The sequence below is a fragment of the Harmonia axyridis genome, chromosome 7 (assembly GCF_914767665.1).
Source record: "Harmonia axyridis chromosome 7, icHarAxyr1.1, whole genome shotgun sequence".
Lineage (NCBI taxonomy): Eukaryota > Metazoa > Arthropoda > Insecta > Coleoptera > Coccinellidae > Harmonia > Harmonia axyridis.
This window is the reverse complement of record NC_059507.1, coordinates 881,180-899,941: the sequence shown is the minus strand read 5'-3', so window position 1 is coordinate 899,941 and position 18,762 is coordinate 881,180. Positions and strand designations below refer to the sequence as shown.

The following is an 18,762-nucleotide window of genomic DNA, read 5'->3' as shown; positions in this document are numbered from 1 at the left end:
ACTGTTTGCGGTTTGGACCAAGAATGTACAGGGTGTTTATGAGGAGATTATGAACTTGGACAACACAAATTCATCAAAACTCAAGATTTTCAAATTAGAACCTATATTTTTTATTATTTCAATCGATTCTACGTCCAAAAATAGTGGGGGTTACTTAAGCAAACCCTATACCTAAAATGTATACCTTAAAAGTTATCGAGGAAGAACTTTAATGAGAAAAAACCGCAATTTATAACTGTGTGGAGTAGTCTGTGACTTTCGAAAAACACAGAAAGAATCTGAAATTCGATGTTTCATAATATGACAATTCGAGAATCGTAATGAATTATTCGTAATTTAAAATTGTATTGGTTTATGAATTTCTCAAAAATCCCAACGAAAAATTAATTATAATTCATGAAATGTAAAATTTAGTTATCCAAACATCGAATATTAGTATCTTATTTCTGCGTTTTCAAGAACTCACAGAAATGCAGTCATGCAGAATAACCTCACTCACGAACACCCCGTGGTCCCCAAGGGCGCAACATGCGTTTATTTCCGATCACGCCTTCGGTTCAACGCTACCGACCCAAATTCAAATTTGTCATCTGTCACAAGGCGGAGGAATCGTACACATATTATCTAGACCAGTCATAATTAAGCACAATTCCCAAACAATAAACACAAGATAATATTATTTTCAAGTGATATCACGTTTTCATCGGTCTGTATAAAAGGTACACAATAATTACATCTCAACGTTTTCCAAGAAGATAAGCGTCAAACAAATCGCCATCGCTGTGACTCATACCACAATACGAACAATTGAAACGAAGTAAACAACGAAATTGAAAGGATTCTAATATTATATTATTATTAAGCTTCCGTTGCTTCTTATCTGAACCATCGTCCACAGCCAACGCTGACCACAGGTCCTCCCAACCTTATCGAAGACCAAAGGAAACATGATGTGCTTTATCTTATCAAAATTGCACCGAATGAAAAATTTCAGAAAGATACCACACTCGACACTCAGTACAATCTAGCCACCACGACATACACATTATTAATTTATTAGTCGACAAAAAGCCGACGGTCTGAATCAAAGTGCGCGATGATGTCTTGATATTTGATATTCCCGGCTCGAAATACACGATGCAGGAGAAATGTTCAATTGTGAGAATTTCGATTGTACTGTTGTGCGTTGGTGCGGTCTTGCCCGCCTCGGCCGGTGAGCTAGAAAAACTTGCACGAGTGCAAAGTGAAAATGATAAATCGGATTTGCATGGATTAGACGGTAGAAACGCTTCGATTGGAGACGCATCTGTAGTTAATCCTAGTGTGAAGCAAGCTTTGTACGATAACTCTGAGTACTCGAGTGACGGATCGCTTAAAAATGAGTCTTTTCCGAATATATATAGTGAAAATGAGTTAATTTCGAACGTGAGAGCAACGACTCAATCTGGATTAACTGCAGACGAAAATTCAGAGCCAACTGAAGCATCCGAAGGATATGGTTACAATGAACATACTTCCAGGACGTCAGAGTCTTCAGAAGAACATTCAGAAAGCGGTAGCACTGAAAGCACTTCTCAGAATGACTATACCAAAATGTTAGAGACACTTGAAGCAACAACAGACGATGGTACAAACGAATATACTTCCCAAAATTACCATACCAAAATGTTAGAGACTGCTGAAAAAACTACAGAAGATCGTAGCATTCAACACACTTCTCAGAATGATGATACTAAAATGTTAGAGACTGCCGAAGAAACTACAGAAGCTGGAACCACCAAAAATACTTCCCAGAATGACCATACCAAAATGTTAAAGACTACTGAAGAAATTACAGAAGATGATAGCATTGAACACACTTCTCAGAATGTTGATACTAAAATGTTAGAGACTGCCGAAGAAACTACAGAAGCTGGAAGCACCAAAAATACTTCCCAGAATGACCATACCAAAATGTTAGAGACTACAGAAGAAATTACAGAAGATGATAGCATTGAACACACTTCTCAGAATGTTGATACTAAAATGTTAGAGACTGCCGAAGAAACTACAGAAGCTGGAAGCACCAAAAATACTTCCCAGAATGACCATACCAAAATGTTAGAGACTACTGAAGAAATTACAGAAGATGATAGCATTGAACACACTTCTCAGAATGATGATACTAAAATGTTAGAGACTGCCGAAGAAACTACAGTAGCTGGTAGCATCGAAAATACTTCTCAGAATGAAAATACCAAAATGTTAGAGACACTTGGAGCAACAACTGAGGATGGTTACACCGAATATACTTCCCAGAATTACCATACCAAAATGTTAGAGACTGCCGATGAAACTACAGAAGCTGGTAGCACCAAAAACACTTCCCAGGATGACTATACCAAAAGGTTAGAGACGTTTGAAGCAACAACTGATGATGTTTACACCGAATATACTTCCCAGAAAATGTTAGAGACTGCTGAAGAAACTACAGAAGATGGTAGCACTGAACCTGCTTCCCAGATCAACATTTCAAAGACTTCTACAGAAGGCAGTAACACCGACTTTACTTCACAGGACCAAACTGAAATTTCAGAGCCTACTGGATCAACTGCTGGAGATGGTAACACCAAGAATAACCATGTCGAAATATTAGAGTTTGCTGAAGCGATTGCAGCAGGTGAAAACATCGAATATACTTCTCAGAATTACGAAGCCAAAATGTCAGAGACTACTGGACCAAGTACAGAAGGACCTAATACCAAATATACTTCCCAGAATGATATCAAAACATCAGAGCCGGCTGAACCAACTACAGAAGGAGGTAATACCGAATATTCTGTTCAAAAATACCTTCAAGAAATCTCAAAGCCACCTGAAGTAACTACAGAAGATGGTAGCACAGGAAATATTTCCCAGAATGACTATACCAAAGTATCAGAGCCTGATAGCCCAACTACAGAAACTGGTAACAAATATACTTCCCAAAATGACTACACCAAAGTGTTAAAGACCTTTGAAGTATCTACAGAAGCTGGTAGCACCAAAAATACTCCCCAGAATGAATATCCAAAAACGTCAGAGCCTGCTAGACCAACTACACAAGGTGGTAACACCGATTATACTGTTCAAAAATACCCTAGCAAAACACCGAAGTCAACTACTGAAAGTGGTAAAACCGAAAATACTCCCCAGAATGACTATACCAAAGTGTCAGAGCCTGATAGTCCAATTACAGAAAGTGGTTTCACTGGATATAACTCCCAAAATGACCGCACCAAAATGTCGAAGGCCTCTGAAGTAACTACAGAAGGAGGTGACACTAAATTTACTTTTCAAAATCCTACCAAAACGTCAGAGACTGCTAGACCAACTACAAAAGGTGTTGACACCCATTATACTACCCAAAAATATTCTACCGAAATTCCAAGGACATCTGAGGTAACTACAGAATATGGTAGAACTGAAAATACTTTCCCCTATACCAAAAGGCCAATGCCCAATGGAGTGACTGAAAAAGGTGAAATCAAGACTACTATTATAAACGCCAATATCATCAGTGATATGATTAATTTGATTATTGAATCTTCTATGGTTCTGGTAATGCTATCCATACGAAATTTTGCACAAAACTTGAAGTGGTTACGTCAATAACGTTTTAAAATGACTCAATATGTGAGAATGAGATATTGCATACAGGCAGTCCCAAACTTATTATATTTGTCTGTGTAAATTTTGGCTTTTTGAGTACAATTCTGTTGTGACGTAACTAAATACTTTGGAAAGCAGCAACAACTTTGATAATCCCGTAAATAATTGCATTTTTTGCTTCGCTTTTGCTTGATGTATGATAATTTCCTATATCTTTGGTTTCCTGATTTTTGTGCAAAATATTTATGGAATTGAAAGATCATTACTTCAATATTTAGTTACGTAGAAATGTTAAGTTTCAAATTCATTCTATATTGGAATCTTTTATTGAGTTTTCTGCAAGGAATTTACCATCGTGATCAAAAAAGTACAGAAACCAATTGACGATGAAAATTTCGACAATTAGTTAAGCAGGATTTTCAAATAATCAAATCCCGAACTTTTAATCATAGTTTATTTTTTATTGATGATATAATAGGATTAGTATATCTAAGATTTAAAATGGCAAAGTACAATTTCCTTTTTCTTTTTCAGTTGCCCCGAATGTTGATTTCAGAATAAAGAATGTAACAAGTACAAGTTTCGTTTTGGAATGGGAAGAGCCAGAGGAAAAAGAGGATTTATTGAAATACCATATTGTTATTAAGAAGAAAAAGTCTCATTACATAAATAATCAGTGTTACCGCTACCAAAAATTCAAATTTACGAAGGAATATAATGAAACGTTCTTTAAGTTTACTAATGCAAGCCCAAACCATCTATATGAAGTAAAAATTGTAGCTGAATACGACAATAGTAACAGCACAGGAATAATAAAACAAGTTATGACCAAAAGTTCTAGTAAGTATAGTATAATATACAGGATGGCCATTTGAAAACGAAACAGACGAGATTACAGACGAAATGAAGTTTTTCGATAGAAATGCTCGGACAGGTCGATTTCTGTTTCGAGGGGGACAACTTAAGATGTAGATTACGGACGCATAGCGCTTCAACCCTTGCTACTACAACCCTCACCCCCAAATTTTGAATAGGGAAGATGGGGTGAGTGATACCTCATTTGAAAGGTATTTTTATACTGATTTCAGCACAGTAATTGTTTTTTCATTTTATGCATTAGTTCTCGAAATATTCTTAACTAAGTATTTGAAAATGAAGTGGTGTTTTCATGGCACTTGAAGTGTTTTGTGAAAAATCGACATTTTGAGCATCAAAACAACCATGACTGTGGCTTCCTTCCTAACTAACTAACGCATGAATATTTCGAGAACTAATGCATAAAATGAAAAAACAATTACTGTGCTGAAATCATTATAAAAATACCTTTAAATTGAGGTATCACTCACCTCATCTTCCCTATTCAAAAATTGGGGGTGGGGGTTGTAGCAGCAAGGGTTGAAGCGCTATGCGTCCGTAACCTACATCTTAAGTTGTCCCCCTCGAAACAGAAATCGACCTGTCCGAGCATTTCTATCGAAAAACTTTATTTCGTCTGTAATCTCGTCTGTTTCGTTTTCAAATGGCCACCCTGTATATAGAGATGTCAATGACCTATACATAGTGTTATTTTAACACCTTGTATATCACAACACTTTTTTTCGTTCACGCGAAATTCATTCTTAGGGTTCCAGTGACCTATTTTCAAAATTTCAGGTTCCTTGTATTGTCTTTTCTATGATGTGACTGCAAAATTGTTCCCATTTTTTGTAGTGAATTTTAACAATTTCAATGCATTGTTGAAGTGTGTATCGTTCCATTTTTAGTGTTGGCATAATTTTTACTCGTCAAATGTCAAAAGATGAGAGTTTCGAGCTACCCAGATAGCGGGCTATTCAAAATTAAACCTCTTATTGGAAATTCCTATATGTTATACAGGGTGATTCACCGGGATGGCCTATTAGATGTTTATGAAAAACTAATGATAATTTTGAGCTGAAAATTTGCATATTGGGGTTTGAGACAATGATCTTTCTCCCTAAAATTTTTTTAGATCTCTACAACTTCCGGTTATACCGGAAACAGTTTACCACTTCCTTATTTCAAATAGCACACCCAGTATATTATTGCATAATTTTTTTACGACAATTTCGGCAATATGCCATACCTTTGGTAAAAACTCAACGGCTCAAGAGTTATTGGGATTCTTATAAAAAAAATGGTGGCGATGAGGACTCAGTTTTTTTGAATAATCCGGCAGAAAGAGCTTTTTTCAAAAAATTTGTTTTCTTTTTCGATTCTGAAAATATTTGGTATTATAAGACTGTTTGCGGTTTGGATCAAAAATGTACAGGGTGTTTATGAGGAAATTATGAACTCGGATAACTCAAATTCATCAAAACTCAAGATTTTCAAAAAAAGACCTTATTATTATTAATAGTGGGGGTTACTTAAGCAAACCCTAAACCTAAAATGAAAAGGTACTTTAAGAGTTATCGAGGAAGAACCTTTAATGAGGATAAACCGCAATTTCTAACTGTATGGAGTAGTCTGTGACTTCCGGAAAACATAGAAAAAAAACTAAAATTCGATGTTTAGATAACTAAATTCTACATTTCATGAATTATATTTAATTTTTCGTTGGAATTGTTGAGAAATCCATAAACCAATACAATTTTCAATTACGAATGATTCATTACAATTCTTTAAAGTTTCGAATTTATTTATGGAAACATCGAATTTTAGTTTCTTTCTGTGTTTTCCGGAAGTTACAGACTACTCCACACAGTTATAAATTGCGGTTTTTCCTCCACATTTAAAGTTCTTCCTCGATAACTCTCAATATGCAAATTTTCAGCTCAAAATTATGATTAGATTTCCATAAACATCTAATAAGCCATCCTGATGAATCATGTTATATGATATAACAGGTGTTTTTTTCGAGGTATATAACTTTAAGTTGGCATTACTGTTCAAGATGGCGACCCTTTTAACAGCTGTCAAGTGATTAATTCTCAGTTTGGTTTGGCAATTCATCATGAATAGACTCACGCCTGAACAACGCTTGTAAATAGTGCAATTTCATTTCGAAAATAATGGTTCTGTGCGGAATACGTATCGCGCAATACGTCCATTTTATTTTGTTTAGCGATGAAGCGCACTTCTGGTTGAATGACTACGTCAACAAACAAAACTGCCGCATTTGGAGTGAAGCTAATCCTCAAGTGTATGTCGAAACACCGTTACATCCAGAAAAAATGACTGTTTGGTGCGCTTTATGGGCTGGTGGAATCATTCGTCCGTACTTCTTCAAAAACGATGATGGCCAGAACGTTACAGTCAATGAAGATCGGTATAGAGCCATGATTACTAACTTTTTCATTCCTGAATTGAACAACCATGATGTCCAGGAGCTGTGGTTCCAACAAGACGGCGCAACATGTCGCACAGCTCGTGCCAAAATCGATTTATTGAAAGACACGTTAGGTGACCGCCTAATTTCACGTTTTGGACCTGTGAATTGGCCTCCAATGATTCCGGTGATTTAACACCGCTAGACTACTTTCTGTGGGGCTATGTAAAGTCATTGGTCTATGCGGATAAGCCACAAACCCTTGACCATTTGGAAGACAACATTCGCCGTGTTATTGCCGATATACGGCCACAAATGTTGGAAAAGTCATCGACAATTGGACGTCCAGATTGGATTACATCCGAGCCAGCCGTGGCGGTCATATGCCAGAAATCATATTTAAAATGTAATACCACAAGATTATCTTGCGGATAAATATTCATAAAAATTCATGTCAATCGAATAATCCATCGTTGTTTTATTGCAATTCAAAGTTCTATAGCTCTTAAAAAAAACACCCTTTATTGATAGTATTATTAAATCTGTATAACTTATTTTCAGAATCAACTCAGCCTTTGAATGTAAAACTGACCGTAAATACTCATAACGTCTGTTATCCAGACTTACAATCGTACAATGTAACACTAGAATTGAAGTGGGAGTTACCATGCAACACGAATGGTGAATTGGTGAAATTTGTAATTGATACATCAGAGATCGTCGACATTGGCGATGAAACATACAAACCTACAGGAAACAAGTGGAAATTTACCGTTCCCAGGAATGGAAATATAAGAAACGAAACATATGGCCTTGTTGTTGGAAATCTGAACGCTTCATGTCATTACGATGTCACTGTAGTACCTATAACCACAAATCATGCACTTGGTGTTGCTGCCCATGAGTTATCTGAGCGGACCAAAGCAGGATGTGAGTACAATTTTGAAATATACAAGATATCTCAAGAAAAAGTTTATATTTGTTTGACTTACAGCGACTTAGAACGATTTAACAGGCCAATTGAAAAGTCCCCAGTCTACCATAGTAAAACACGTTTTTTTGGCAATATTCGATTTTATTATTCAACAAAGTTGCCTTCGTGGGCGATACAGCGATTATAGCGGTCTTCCAAATTTTCGATACCATTTTCCTAGTACGATTTGTCTTTCGCTTCAAAATAGGCCTCAGTTTTGGCGATTACTTCTCCATTGGTGCTAAATTTCTTTCCAGCGAGCATTATTTTGAGGTCTGAGAAAAGGAAAAAGTCGCTGGGGGCCAGATCTGGCGAATACGGTGGATGCAGAAGCAATTCGAAGCCCAATTAATGCAATTTTGCCAATGTTTTCATTGATTTGTGACACGGCGCATTGTCTTGATGAAACAGCAACTTTTTTTTATTCAAATGGGACCGTTTTTCAAGAATTTCCTCTTTTAAACGATCCATTAATGCTATATTATAATCGCTGTTGATGGTCTGGCCCTTTTGGAGGTAGTCAATGAAAATTATACCTTGCGCAGCCCAGAATACTGATACCATAACCTTACCAGCTGACTGTTGTGTTTTTCCTCGCTTTGGATTCAGTTCATCGTGTGCAGTCCACTCAGCTGACTGTCGATTGGACTGCGCAGTGAAATGATAGATCCATGTTTCATCCATTGTCACATATCGATACAAAAATTTCAGGTTTATTGCACTTAAATAGCTTCAAACACTGCTCAGAATTATTAACACGTTGTTGCTTTTGATAGATTGTGAGCTCGCGCGGCAGCCATTTTGCACACAGCTTTCTCATGGACAAATATTCGTGAATTATATGATGTACACGTTCAGATGATATTTTCACCATGTCTGCTATCTCGATCAACTTCACTTTACGGTAATTCAAAATTATTTTGTGATCTTTTTGAAGTTTTTCGTCGGTGACAGCCTCTTTTGGGCGTCCACTGCATTCGCCGACTTCGGTGCTCATTTCACCACGTTTAACTTAGCATACCAATCAATGATAAGTGATTTTTCTGGTGCAGACCCCGGAAAATCTCTATCAAACCAAGATTTTGCTTCAACTGTATTATTTCCCTTCAAAAATCAATATTTTATCAGCATAAGAAATTCCTTTTTTCCATCTATTCTCAAATAACAAGAGTAGCTACACTCACAACGCAATATCTCACAAACTAATGGTCGGACTGCTGTCAAATTTTGACACGTATCGTTTGAAGGTTGGTACTAACTAAAAATCATATGGATTTAGTACTAGCACCGCCATCTGTGCATCAGACTGGGGACTTTTCAATTCTGGATATAAATACCGATAAATCTGTATATTTGGCAACACTGGATTTATCATAAGTTGTATTCACAGTATGAAAACCATGTGTTTCTATACTGTGGTAATAACTAATAACAGTACTCTGATCCACAGAATCTTGAACATTTTCTTTGTTATATTTTCATTATTGTATGCTGTTGCAGGTCCTATGGAACCAAGAGAAATTTCGTCAAATACATCAAGTGACAATTTCGTACTCCACTGGATGGAACCAGTGCCGTTCAGAGGGAAAATCCTGGATTATAATGTTATTATACTAAAATCTAGTCCGAAACACCCAATACCAAATTCTACAGACTGTCCGAAAAACCTTAACTTGTCTAATTATAAACATACAACAGAGTTCACCTATTTCAACTTCGATCAAGCTCAGCCGAATTTCATTTATTTCTATGAAATATCAGCGAGGACCTCAGCTGGTACAGGAAAGTCCTCAGGAAGAAAACATGTTTCAACTCAACCTAAAGGTAGGTAATTTCTTTGAAACACGTCAATTGATAAAAAAAAATCCATTCCTCGGCGCGAACAATGCTTGGGCCTCTCTTACGGCACGCTAAGGCGTATTTTGCACCTGGAATTGCATCTTCATCCTTGAACCTAATAAAGGTTCAGTTGGAACGTTTATATGTTTATATCATAATTTGTTTGTCCGCAGAATCCGAACCGATAAGACATCTAACAATAAAGGTGGAAGAGACGATCAAATACGAAAAATACGAGAACAAAATTCAGATTAAATTCAAGGAACCCTGCAACACGAATGGAATGTTTCTTTATTACAATATAGAAATAACAGGAACCAGATATGGATATCCCACAACAAGTTATCAGATCACAAAAACAGAAAGGACAGGAACAATTCATGATCATATTTTGAGAGAACCAGAATATTTTTTCAACATTTCTATAACGGCAGTGACAGAGGATCATACTTCACCAACTGTGAGTAGCGTCATTAGGACAAAAGCTGCGAGTGAGTATTGTTTTTTTACTACATACGTACTTAACACGTCACCCAAAAGCGACCAAAATCTCAGCTGGCAAAATTATGGCATCCGTATTGGTATATTGCTCACTGACTATCTTGACAAAAGTAAAACCACCAATTGTAGACTTTTTGTAGACCTCAAAATAATGCTCCAGGGAAAGAATTTTGGCTCTAATAAAGAAGTGATTGCAGAGGTTAGGTTAGGTTTGGCTGTAATGAAAAAGAATTATTGCAGAGGTTAGGTAAGGTTATGTTAGGTTTGACTCTAATGAAGAAGAATTAGGTTTGATGAAGAAGTGTTAGGTTTGACTCTAATGAAGAAATTGCAGAGGTTAGGTTAGGTTAGGTTTGGCTGGAATGAAGAAGAATTATTGCAGAGGTTAGGTAAGGTTATGTTAGGTTTGACTTTAATGAAGAAATTGCAAAGGTTAGGTTAGGTTAGGTTTGGCTCTAATGAAGAAGAATTATTGCAGAGGTTAGGTAAGGTTATGTTAGGTTTGACTCTAATGAAGAAATTGCAAAGGTTAGGTTAGGTTAGGTTTGGCTCTAATGAAGAAGAATTATTGCAGAGGTTAGGTAAGGTTATGTTAGGTTTGACTCTAATGAAGAAATTGCAAAGGTTAGGTTAGGTTAGGTTTGGCTCTAATGAAGAAGAATTATTGCAGAGGTAAGGTTAGGTTTGGTTCTAATGAAGACAGACATACATACCAAAAACTAGACTTTCCAGCGATTTCAGCCCCAAACCCGATACTAGGACTTATTCAACGCCTTTTTTCCAGTTCCAACCGTGAATGAGAAGAAGATTAATTATTTTATGGATGAGAATAGCCCAACCAGTATGAAAATAGTTTTAGATAAGGAATTGTTCAGTAACAAGACTGGCAATGTTAGTAATTATGCTATTTTTCTTTACGAACGTGTTACGAGTGGTTCGATTCCCAAAGAACCTAGTTTTGGGAGTTGGAATCAAACCTGTTCGGGAGTGGATAACACGACGTATCCTTCAATTAGAGCTGATAAAATCTACCGAGTTACCGACTTGAAGTGGAACCCATTCTCAGGTAAACACACAGTATAATAATAATAAAAATTTTAAAATATTCAAAATATTACCGTACTCGCGAAAAATTCACTGCCTACAATATGAAACCTAATTAGTTTTGATACTCTTCTGTAGGCAACCCAAAATACATCCCTCACAGTGTCAAATTATACTCTATAATTGTTCGCTCGGTTTAAACCGTATGATTTTTTCGAAAATATTTTGTTGTATAAACCTTCTCATGACAGTAATGAAGACAACAAAAAAATAATTTTCCAACTTGGTGCAGTCGTTTGAACGTGATGCCCTTACATAACATCCATCTCTTCCGGCTTTAAAATGAAAATGTGGAAAATTGATCGGACCCCTCAAGTCGGAAAAATCGTTTTCGTTGGACCACCCTGTAGATATATAGATGTATAAGATGTATTCAACTGTTTATAAAATACTTTTGGGTTGGTTTTTCTTGGACAAATAATTAAAAATTTTATTATACTTTTCCTTTTTCAGGTGGAAATAAAGTTTCCGTGTTTTTTGGAAAAAAAGAAACTTGCCCTACCAATAACTTTTGTCGACCTTTAAAAGAAAAAACCAATTATATAATCGTCGTGAGAGGTTTCACCAAAAATACTTGTAGAGACGTTTTTATATCTTTCGAAACAGGTAAATAGAAATTTCCATATTTAAAAGGTATTTTCGATATTTCGATCATTTTAGGTGTCAGTACTTCAAGTGTAGGCCTGTATCTGGTTTTGATATTTCTCTTGGTGTTGATATTGCTTTTAGGAGTATATATACACACAAAACGGACAAAGTTCTTGGCAATGTAAGTATAAGTATGGGTAATGATACTGGTTTTCTTCAAACAATGGCGTAGCTATACTCAGCGAAATGAAAAGTTCAACAGAGTGAATTTCAAGCATGGAACATCTCAAATATCTCCGAAACTCGGCGTTCCATACTTAAAACTCACCTTGTATAGATTTTTACAATATGAATTATACAATTCTTCAATATTGTCATCTTGCCTATTTATTTATAGGCCATTGGGTAAAACTTAATTTGTGAGTGTGATCATGCTACTCTCATTAATTTCTTTCCCATCATTTTACTGGATCATTTGTTTCAGTAGGTTCAGAAGTATTCCGGACGCCTCAGTAGAAGAGGCAGTTCCTAGACATCTCGTAGCAGTAAAAAATTTCAAAGCCTACTACAATAAACTTCAAAACGACCCCACAATACTGAGAAAGCAATACGAAGAAATCGATGACGAAACCAAAAAGTATAAAGAAGAATGTGTCAAAAGTACATTCGCATTGAAACCAGAAAATAAAAGGAAGAACAGATATACGAATATACTGCCATGTAAGTTTTATTGACATTGTAGCGACTTTTTTGCCTGCCTAAAAGATGGCGTCGCAGACTTCGCATCTCCAGGAAGATCGGCACCACTTGGGACATAAAGGTATTCATTTCTATAATCATCTACTTTGATCTTTTCAGATGATGAGTATCGTGTCAAACTCAATATCGATGAAGATGACGAAATAAGCTCAGACTACATAAACGCGTCTTATATAAGGGTAAGTACTTTCACTTTCAAACACCCGAAGCTTCAATTATAAGGTGTGTGAATAAGTCTTTCCCGTTTTTTGTAAGAGATGGCGCCACCAATACTGTGCGAGTATTTAATGGTTACATATGTCATAATCAAAGCTTATTCATCTGTCAACAATTCCACACTAACACATTAGTTGAAATTTTTTCGCATCATAAATTTTTGAAATCGTGAAAATGTCGAAATTTGAGCCGAGTCGACGTCATTTGCGGGAAGTTTCACTTTATTGGTTCAATTTGAAGAAATCTGCTGCCGAGGCGCATCGGTTGCTTCAGGAAGCTTATGGAGAAGGTTGTGTCGATGATTCAAGTGTTCGCGGATGGTTTCGACGCTTCAAAAGTGGCGATTTCGACGTGGAAGACAAGGAGCGTTCCGGGCGGCCGCAAATCTTTGAAGATCAAGAATTGGCGACTTTGCTTGATGAAGATTCGTGTCAAACGCAAGAAGAACTTGCTGAAGCATTGGGAGTTGACCGAACAACCATTTCCAAGCGTTTGAAAGCCATGGAAATGATCCAAAAGCAAGGAAATTGGGTGCCGTACGAACTGAAGCTGAGAGACGTCGAACGGCGTTTTTTCACTTGCGAACAGCTGCTTCAGCGACATAAAAGAAAGGATTTTCTGCATCGTATCGTGACTGGCGATGAAAAGTGGATCCGTTACGATAATCCGAAGCGAAGAAAATCATGGGGACTACCCGGCCATGCATCATCATCGACGGCCAAGCCAAATATTCATGGCGCCAAGCTCATGCTCTGTATATGGTGGGACCAGCTAGGTGTGGTTTACTATGAGCTTCTGAAACCGAATGAAAGGATCACAGGCGAGGTCTATCGACGACAATTGATGCGTTTGAGCCGCGCACTGCGAGAAAAACGGCCACAATACTCCGACAGGCACGGCAAAGTTATTTTGCAACATGACAATGCTCGCCCACATGTTGCACAGCCGGTGAAAACATACTTAGAAACGCTCAAATGGGAAGTCCTACCCCACCCGCCGTATAGTCCAGACATTGCTCCATCTGATTACCATCTCTTCAGATCGATGACGCATGGCCTGGCTGACCAGCACTTCCATTCCTACGAGGAAGCCAAAAAATGGGTGGATGACTGGATAGAGGCCAAACCGGTCGAATTTTTTCGCAACGGGATTCGTATGTTGCCAGAAAGATGGGGAAAAGTTGTAGCTAGCGATGGCCAATACTTTCAATAATTCATTTGTAACCATTTTTTAACAATAAAGGCTTAAAATTTGAAAAAAAAACGGGAAAGACTTATTCACACACCTTATAAATAAATAAAATAGAAATGATAATAAATAAACGAAATGAGACAATAAGAATACCCTTATAGGGAGTATCAGGCGAAGTGGAATACATTGCAACGCAAGGACCCCTCGAACATACATGCAAAGACTTTTGGAAGATGGTAATCCAAGAAAATATAGTGGTAATAGTGATGGTTTCACAATTCATTGAGAAAGAAAAGGTAGCATTTATAAAAGAAATAAGTTGTGAAAAAATTGATAACTATTTACCTTTTGCAGGAAAAATGTTTCAAATATTTCCCTAACAACCATGAAAATATGATGATATGTGAGGATCTCGAAGTAAAATGCCTTACAGAGCTACAATTTGACACATATTGTGTAAGGACTTTGTTAGTTAGAAAGGTAAGAGTCTTAAATTGTTGAAAAAAAGAATGAAGAAAACGATAGAATTTTCCAACAGACCAATTGACCTAACCAGTAAATGTTAGTGTTTTTAATAACATAAAATGAAATTTAATTTCAGGATTTAAAACGTTTGAGCGTTGTCCACATGCAGTATTTAGATTGGCCAGATTTTGGCTGCCCTTCTGGTACTTATAAGATGTTATCTTTTTGCGAGGAAGTGAGGGAGAGAATACAACTTGAGAAAGGACTGATGGCTGTACACTGCAGGTAGTGTTTGAATAATTTATTCGAATCATTATAAAAGTATAAAAATAGATTATAAATATAAAATAATACTGTTTACAATATCAAGAATTTCGCACTGCCAACTGATAGTATCTCAATAATACAAGATGTGATATTTTCTGATTACAATTCTCCACTTTCACTGGATCTTCTAACTTCCTGGATTTATATTTTTATTTCATCTCACTGCCACATAAATTAGAATCAGTTCATATCGATGTATCTAGCATCTTTTAGGAGGCAAATGCATTAATTTGAAATTTTCACAGCGCTGGGGTCGGTAGAACAGGCACATTGATATCCTTGGATATTTTACTACAAACAATGCGAAGAAAAAAAGAAATCAGCGTATTTGAATGCGTTATGGATCTAAGAAAACAGAGGACACATATGGTACAAACGGAAGTAAGTAAAGGACAAGGATAAATGAAAATTGGTTACCGGTTAATATCAAATATACCAGGAACCATTTTTCATACATTCAGGTGGTCTTTTTTGAATTTCAACAATTATTAAACTGTAATTTTTTTAAACAATTTATAGAAACAATATGTGTACATTCATACCTGCCTAAAAGATGTTTTGGAGAACAGTTCCCTATATTCATTTGACGGTAAAGACCAAAATATCTAACCGATAACACTTTTACCAATCTGTATCGTTATATCTTTTAGAAACGAAGAATACTGAAGGGCATGTGTATCAGAATATAACAAACGAAAGAGTTCGTTCAAAAAGAGGTACACAATGTGAAGAGAGTGAGAGTGTCTTCTAGTATTACAAAAGTATTACAACAACCAGACAAGACTGTTTCATTTGAAAATTACAATGAAATGGACTACGATTGTGATTTTTTTACAGTATTTTCATTCCAGTTAGGAACTCGAGAACTATTTGAATTGCTCAGTATAACTGTTGATATTAAAAGAAAATTCAACATCAGAAAATGTACATTAAACTATTGATACTTAAAATTCTGAAAAATTATATTATTTGTTATAAAATCCATGTATTTTTCAACCTCTTTTTACTAACCTCTAAATTCCTTGAACAAATTCTTCTCTCTTAAGGTGCATATTAAAAGGTTGAGGTATCAAATGCGAAGGATGCTGATGAGATCTTTGGTCTAAAACCACTGGAGGCATGTTATGGGTGACTGGGTGTTGTTCATGCACAGTTGAGCCCATCATTGGATGACTATGAGTCTGAAATGGTCCTGGCATAGGCTTCAAAGAATGATAAGGTGATTGATGATCTACAGATTGTAAATGGCTCAAATGTAAATTAATATTGCTGTTCATATGAGCAACAAAATGCTGGGGTGTTGGTTTCGGCAATAGAGTTACAGAACTTTGAATTATACTCTGAGGGGAAATATTAGAATCTGAAATTCTAGGTGTTTCCAAAACTCCAAGATGAGGTGTATCTGAAGGTTTAGTTTTGTCCTTTTTGCCTTTCCCTGTCTCTGTGGAGGATTCTTTTTTTTCTATAAGAATTGATTTATTTCCAACTTTTTCATAAGAAAATCCCATATCAAATAGCAATCTCCTCAATGTCATCAGAGAAAAATTAGGTAACTGCTTATTCAAGTGCACATTTTTCAAAATTGTATTTAAACTTGGGACAACATTTCGATATTTTAAGTCATAAATAATGTTTCTTATTGATTGTCTAACGGAATCATCATATTTTATATCACGGCTATTGATGTTGATGTTTTTTCTAATTTTTGTTTTCGATGGTGCTTTGAAACCTTCAGCACTTGCTTCCTCCTTTCGAAATTGAAATATACTTTTTTCACTACAGCCAGTAGCTTTGGCTGTTCGTCTTACCAAATCAGTAACGCATTTATCAGGAAACTGACCCTTAAAATACTTGAAAACGTTCAGAATAATTGTTTTTTCCTTACATGAATAGGACATGCCTTGTTTCATCTTTGTTATTTCTGTACTCATATTGCATTTTTTGACTTATATGTAATTCAACATATAAACAATAAACAGAATAATTTTGCAGGTTATATATTTCTATTTTTGACTTGTTTGAATTTGAAAAGAAAAATCTATGGACACAAATTTAAATTATCGACAGAAGAAACTGTCTACTACTTAAGTTTTTCGTTTCGAAATTAAAACACATTTTATGAGAATAATTCATTTTCTACGAATTCAAGGGGTCCGTTTTTAGGGGGTTCTACTGAAGACTATTCTGTAATCTGTAGTTCTTTTGGCAAGGAAGATCAGCCTAGAAAAAAAATTTTAAATTTTCTCACCAAATCCATAGACCTATTAAAAATATTGATCTATGTGAAAAACAAAAAGAATAACCTAACCTAAAAATAAGATATTCGGTATCTGTCAAGCTGAAAATATTGAAATAAATATTGAAGTAAAGTTAGTGAAGTGAGTTTTCCATAAATCGAATGGACTGGTTATTTTATTAGCATCATAACTTTGAATTTTAGAAGTTTGAACGAAATTTCTAGGATGGACGAAAATGATAATGATAAAAAGGAAATTAGTCAGGAGAAAATGTTCACCTTAAAAAAATGGAATGCAGTTGCTATGTGGAGCTGGGATGTTGAATGTGATACTTGTGCTATTTGCAGAGTTCAAGTTATGGATGCGTGCCTTAGGTGTCAAGCTGAGAACAAAAAGGATTTTGATAAGCAGGATTGTGTTGTAGTGTGGGGTGAATGTAATCATTCTTTCCATTATTGTTGTATGTCTTTATGGGTAAAACAGAATAACAGATGTCCCCTATGTCAGCAAGAATGGTCCATTCAACGCATGGGCAAATGAAATCAATTCTATAGTATTATACATATAGATTGTTTATTGTTCCGCCTACATATATTATTTTACAGATTTATTCTATTGATAGAAGAAGTGCTATTTGAACGTTTTACTCATTTTTTTTCAATATATAATTAATATTATTAGTTCCAATTTTCTTGAATAACTTGACTAAATTCTGTTATATACTATAATGACCAAATAAAAATATTTGTAAACGTGTTTTTTTGTTAAATGATCAACTCTTATCAATATTTTAGATATTAATTTCAGTCAAAACTCATAAATAAATGAATATTCATACTTCCTGATTATTGCAAAAAGGCGAATCACTGGGGGGTTACTATTGTATGAAAGAAAAGTATTGGTAAACATAAACCATAACAGTTTTTTATTTTGACTTACATTTCAGGTCAGAAATACAATGTCAATAATTTAAATATTCAGCTCATCAAATGAGGTCTTGTAGATGTCTGTGGTTTGTCAGGAACATATCCGATTCTTGAATAAACTTCTTGCTTACTTTTTGGATTCCAAGTGAGTTCATTTAATGTTTTATTAGGCGATGATTTTGCAAGTTCTTGTAATTTCTCTTCGTATTCCGAAATGTCATCCAATTTCAATTGAATACTGGTAGGAGGTCGTCTCAACATATTTACAGGATAGTTTCGATATATAAATAAATTAACTTAATTAATTATGTCCTTCTGAAAGTGGTATTAGAAATTTCTTCTAACTGTGTATTTCTTATTGAAGTATATACATATAATACTAGTTATATATGTATATAACGTATATTTATTTCTTTTATTTAGGAATTTCCATATAATACTTTTTGAGGTTAAAAACAACGAAATCACTGAATATCCTAATATATAAATCTGAACATAGAAAGTGATTTCTGCTTCTTCGAAACCACTGCTTTTTGATCTAATATTTGAAAACAAAAATGAAGGGAAATCTTCTAGGAAAAATATACGGAACACAAATTTCAACCACTACTCGTATTAATGAAAAAGTAATAAATAAAAATATTTTATTCATAATTAACAATCTATATTTTTATTAGTTTAGTACACCTTAAATTCAATTCATAAAAGATTAGAGAG

At 35.4% G+C, this 18,762-nt stretch overlaps 2 protein-coding genes across 4 annotated transcripts; one reads left to right on the top strand and one right to left on the bottom strand.

The window, feature by feature from the left end:
* The first annotated feature begins 995 nt into the window (after nucleotides 1-995).
* LOC123683857 lies at nucleotides 996-15,862 on the top strand. Of its 2 annotated transcripts, none has more exons than XM_045622818.1 (16): nucleotides 996-3,499; nucleotides 4,165-4,470; nucleotides 7,481-7,849; nucleotides 9,393-9,716; nucleotides 9,905-10,222; nucleotides 11,017-11,298; nucleotides 11,790-11,942; nucleotides 11,997-12,105; nucleotides 12,412-12,644; nucleotides 12,783-12,862; nucleotides 14,252-14,386; nucleotides 14,445-14,570; nucleotides 14,692-14,840; nucleotides 15,128-15,263; nucleotides 15,402-15,471; nucleotides 15,533-15,862. In XM_045622818.1, exons 1-16 carry the CDS (start codon nucleotides 1,138-1,140, stop codon nucleotides 15,631-15,633), a joined length of 5,253 nt encoding a protein of 1,750 aa, XP_045478774.1. In that variant the 5' UTR covers nucleotides 996-1,137; the 3' UTR covers nucleotides 15,634-15,862. The 2 variants fall into 2 exon arrangements, with proteins under 2 accessions (XP_045478774.1, XP_045478773.1); XM_045622817.1 differs by having other exon boundaries at nucleotides 997-3,499; nucleotides 12,409-12,644.
* Nucleotides 14,842-18,509, bottom strand: LOC123683862. Of its 2 annotated transcripts, XM_045622823.1 has the most exons (3): nucleotides 17,958-18,509; nucleotides 15,894-17,102; nucleotides 14,842-15,173 (listed from the first exon to the last, which is right to left on the bottom strand). In XM_045622823.1, the coding sequence occupies exon 2, from the start codon at nucleotides 16,811-16,813 to the stop codon at nucleotides 15,896-15,898; it is 918 nt and encodes a 305-aa protein (XP_045478779.1). In that variant the 5' UTR covers nucleotides 16,814-17,102; nucleotides 17,958-18,509; the 3' UTR covers nucleotides 14,842-15,173; nucleotides 15,894-15,895. The 2 variants fall into 2 exon arrangements, with proteins under 2 accessions (XP_045478779.1, XP_045478778.1); XM_045622822.1 differs by lacking the exon at nucleotides 17,958-18,509 and having other exon boundaries at nucleotides 15,894-17,867.
* Nucleotides 18,510-18,762: the final 253 nt, after the last annotated feature.

What these genes read in the sequence shown, in the direction of transcription:
- LOC123683857 (XM_045622817.1), top strand. Translation starts at nt 1,138, where the DNA reads ATGCAGGAGAAATGTTCAATTGTGAGAATTTCGATTGTACTGTTGTGC. An exon ending in GAAGTGGAACCCATTCTCAG is followed by an intron (nt 11,299 to 11,789) that starts GTAAACACACAG and finishes TTCCTTTTTCAG; the next exon opens with GTGGAAATAAAGTTTCCGTG. An exon ending in CACATATGGTACAAACGGAA is followed by an intron (nt 15,264 to 15,401) that starts GTAAGTAAAGGA and finishes AACAATTTATAG; the next exon opens with AAACAATATGTGTACATTCA.
- LOC123683862 (XM_045622823.1), bottom strand. Translation starts at nt 16,813, where the DNA reads ATGAGTACAGAAATAACAAAGATGAAACAAGGCATGTCCTATTCATGT.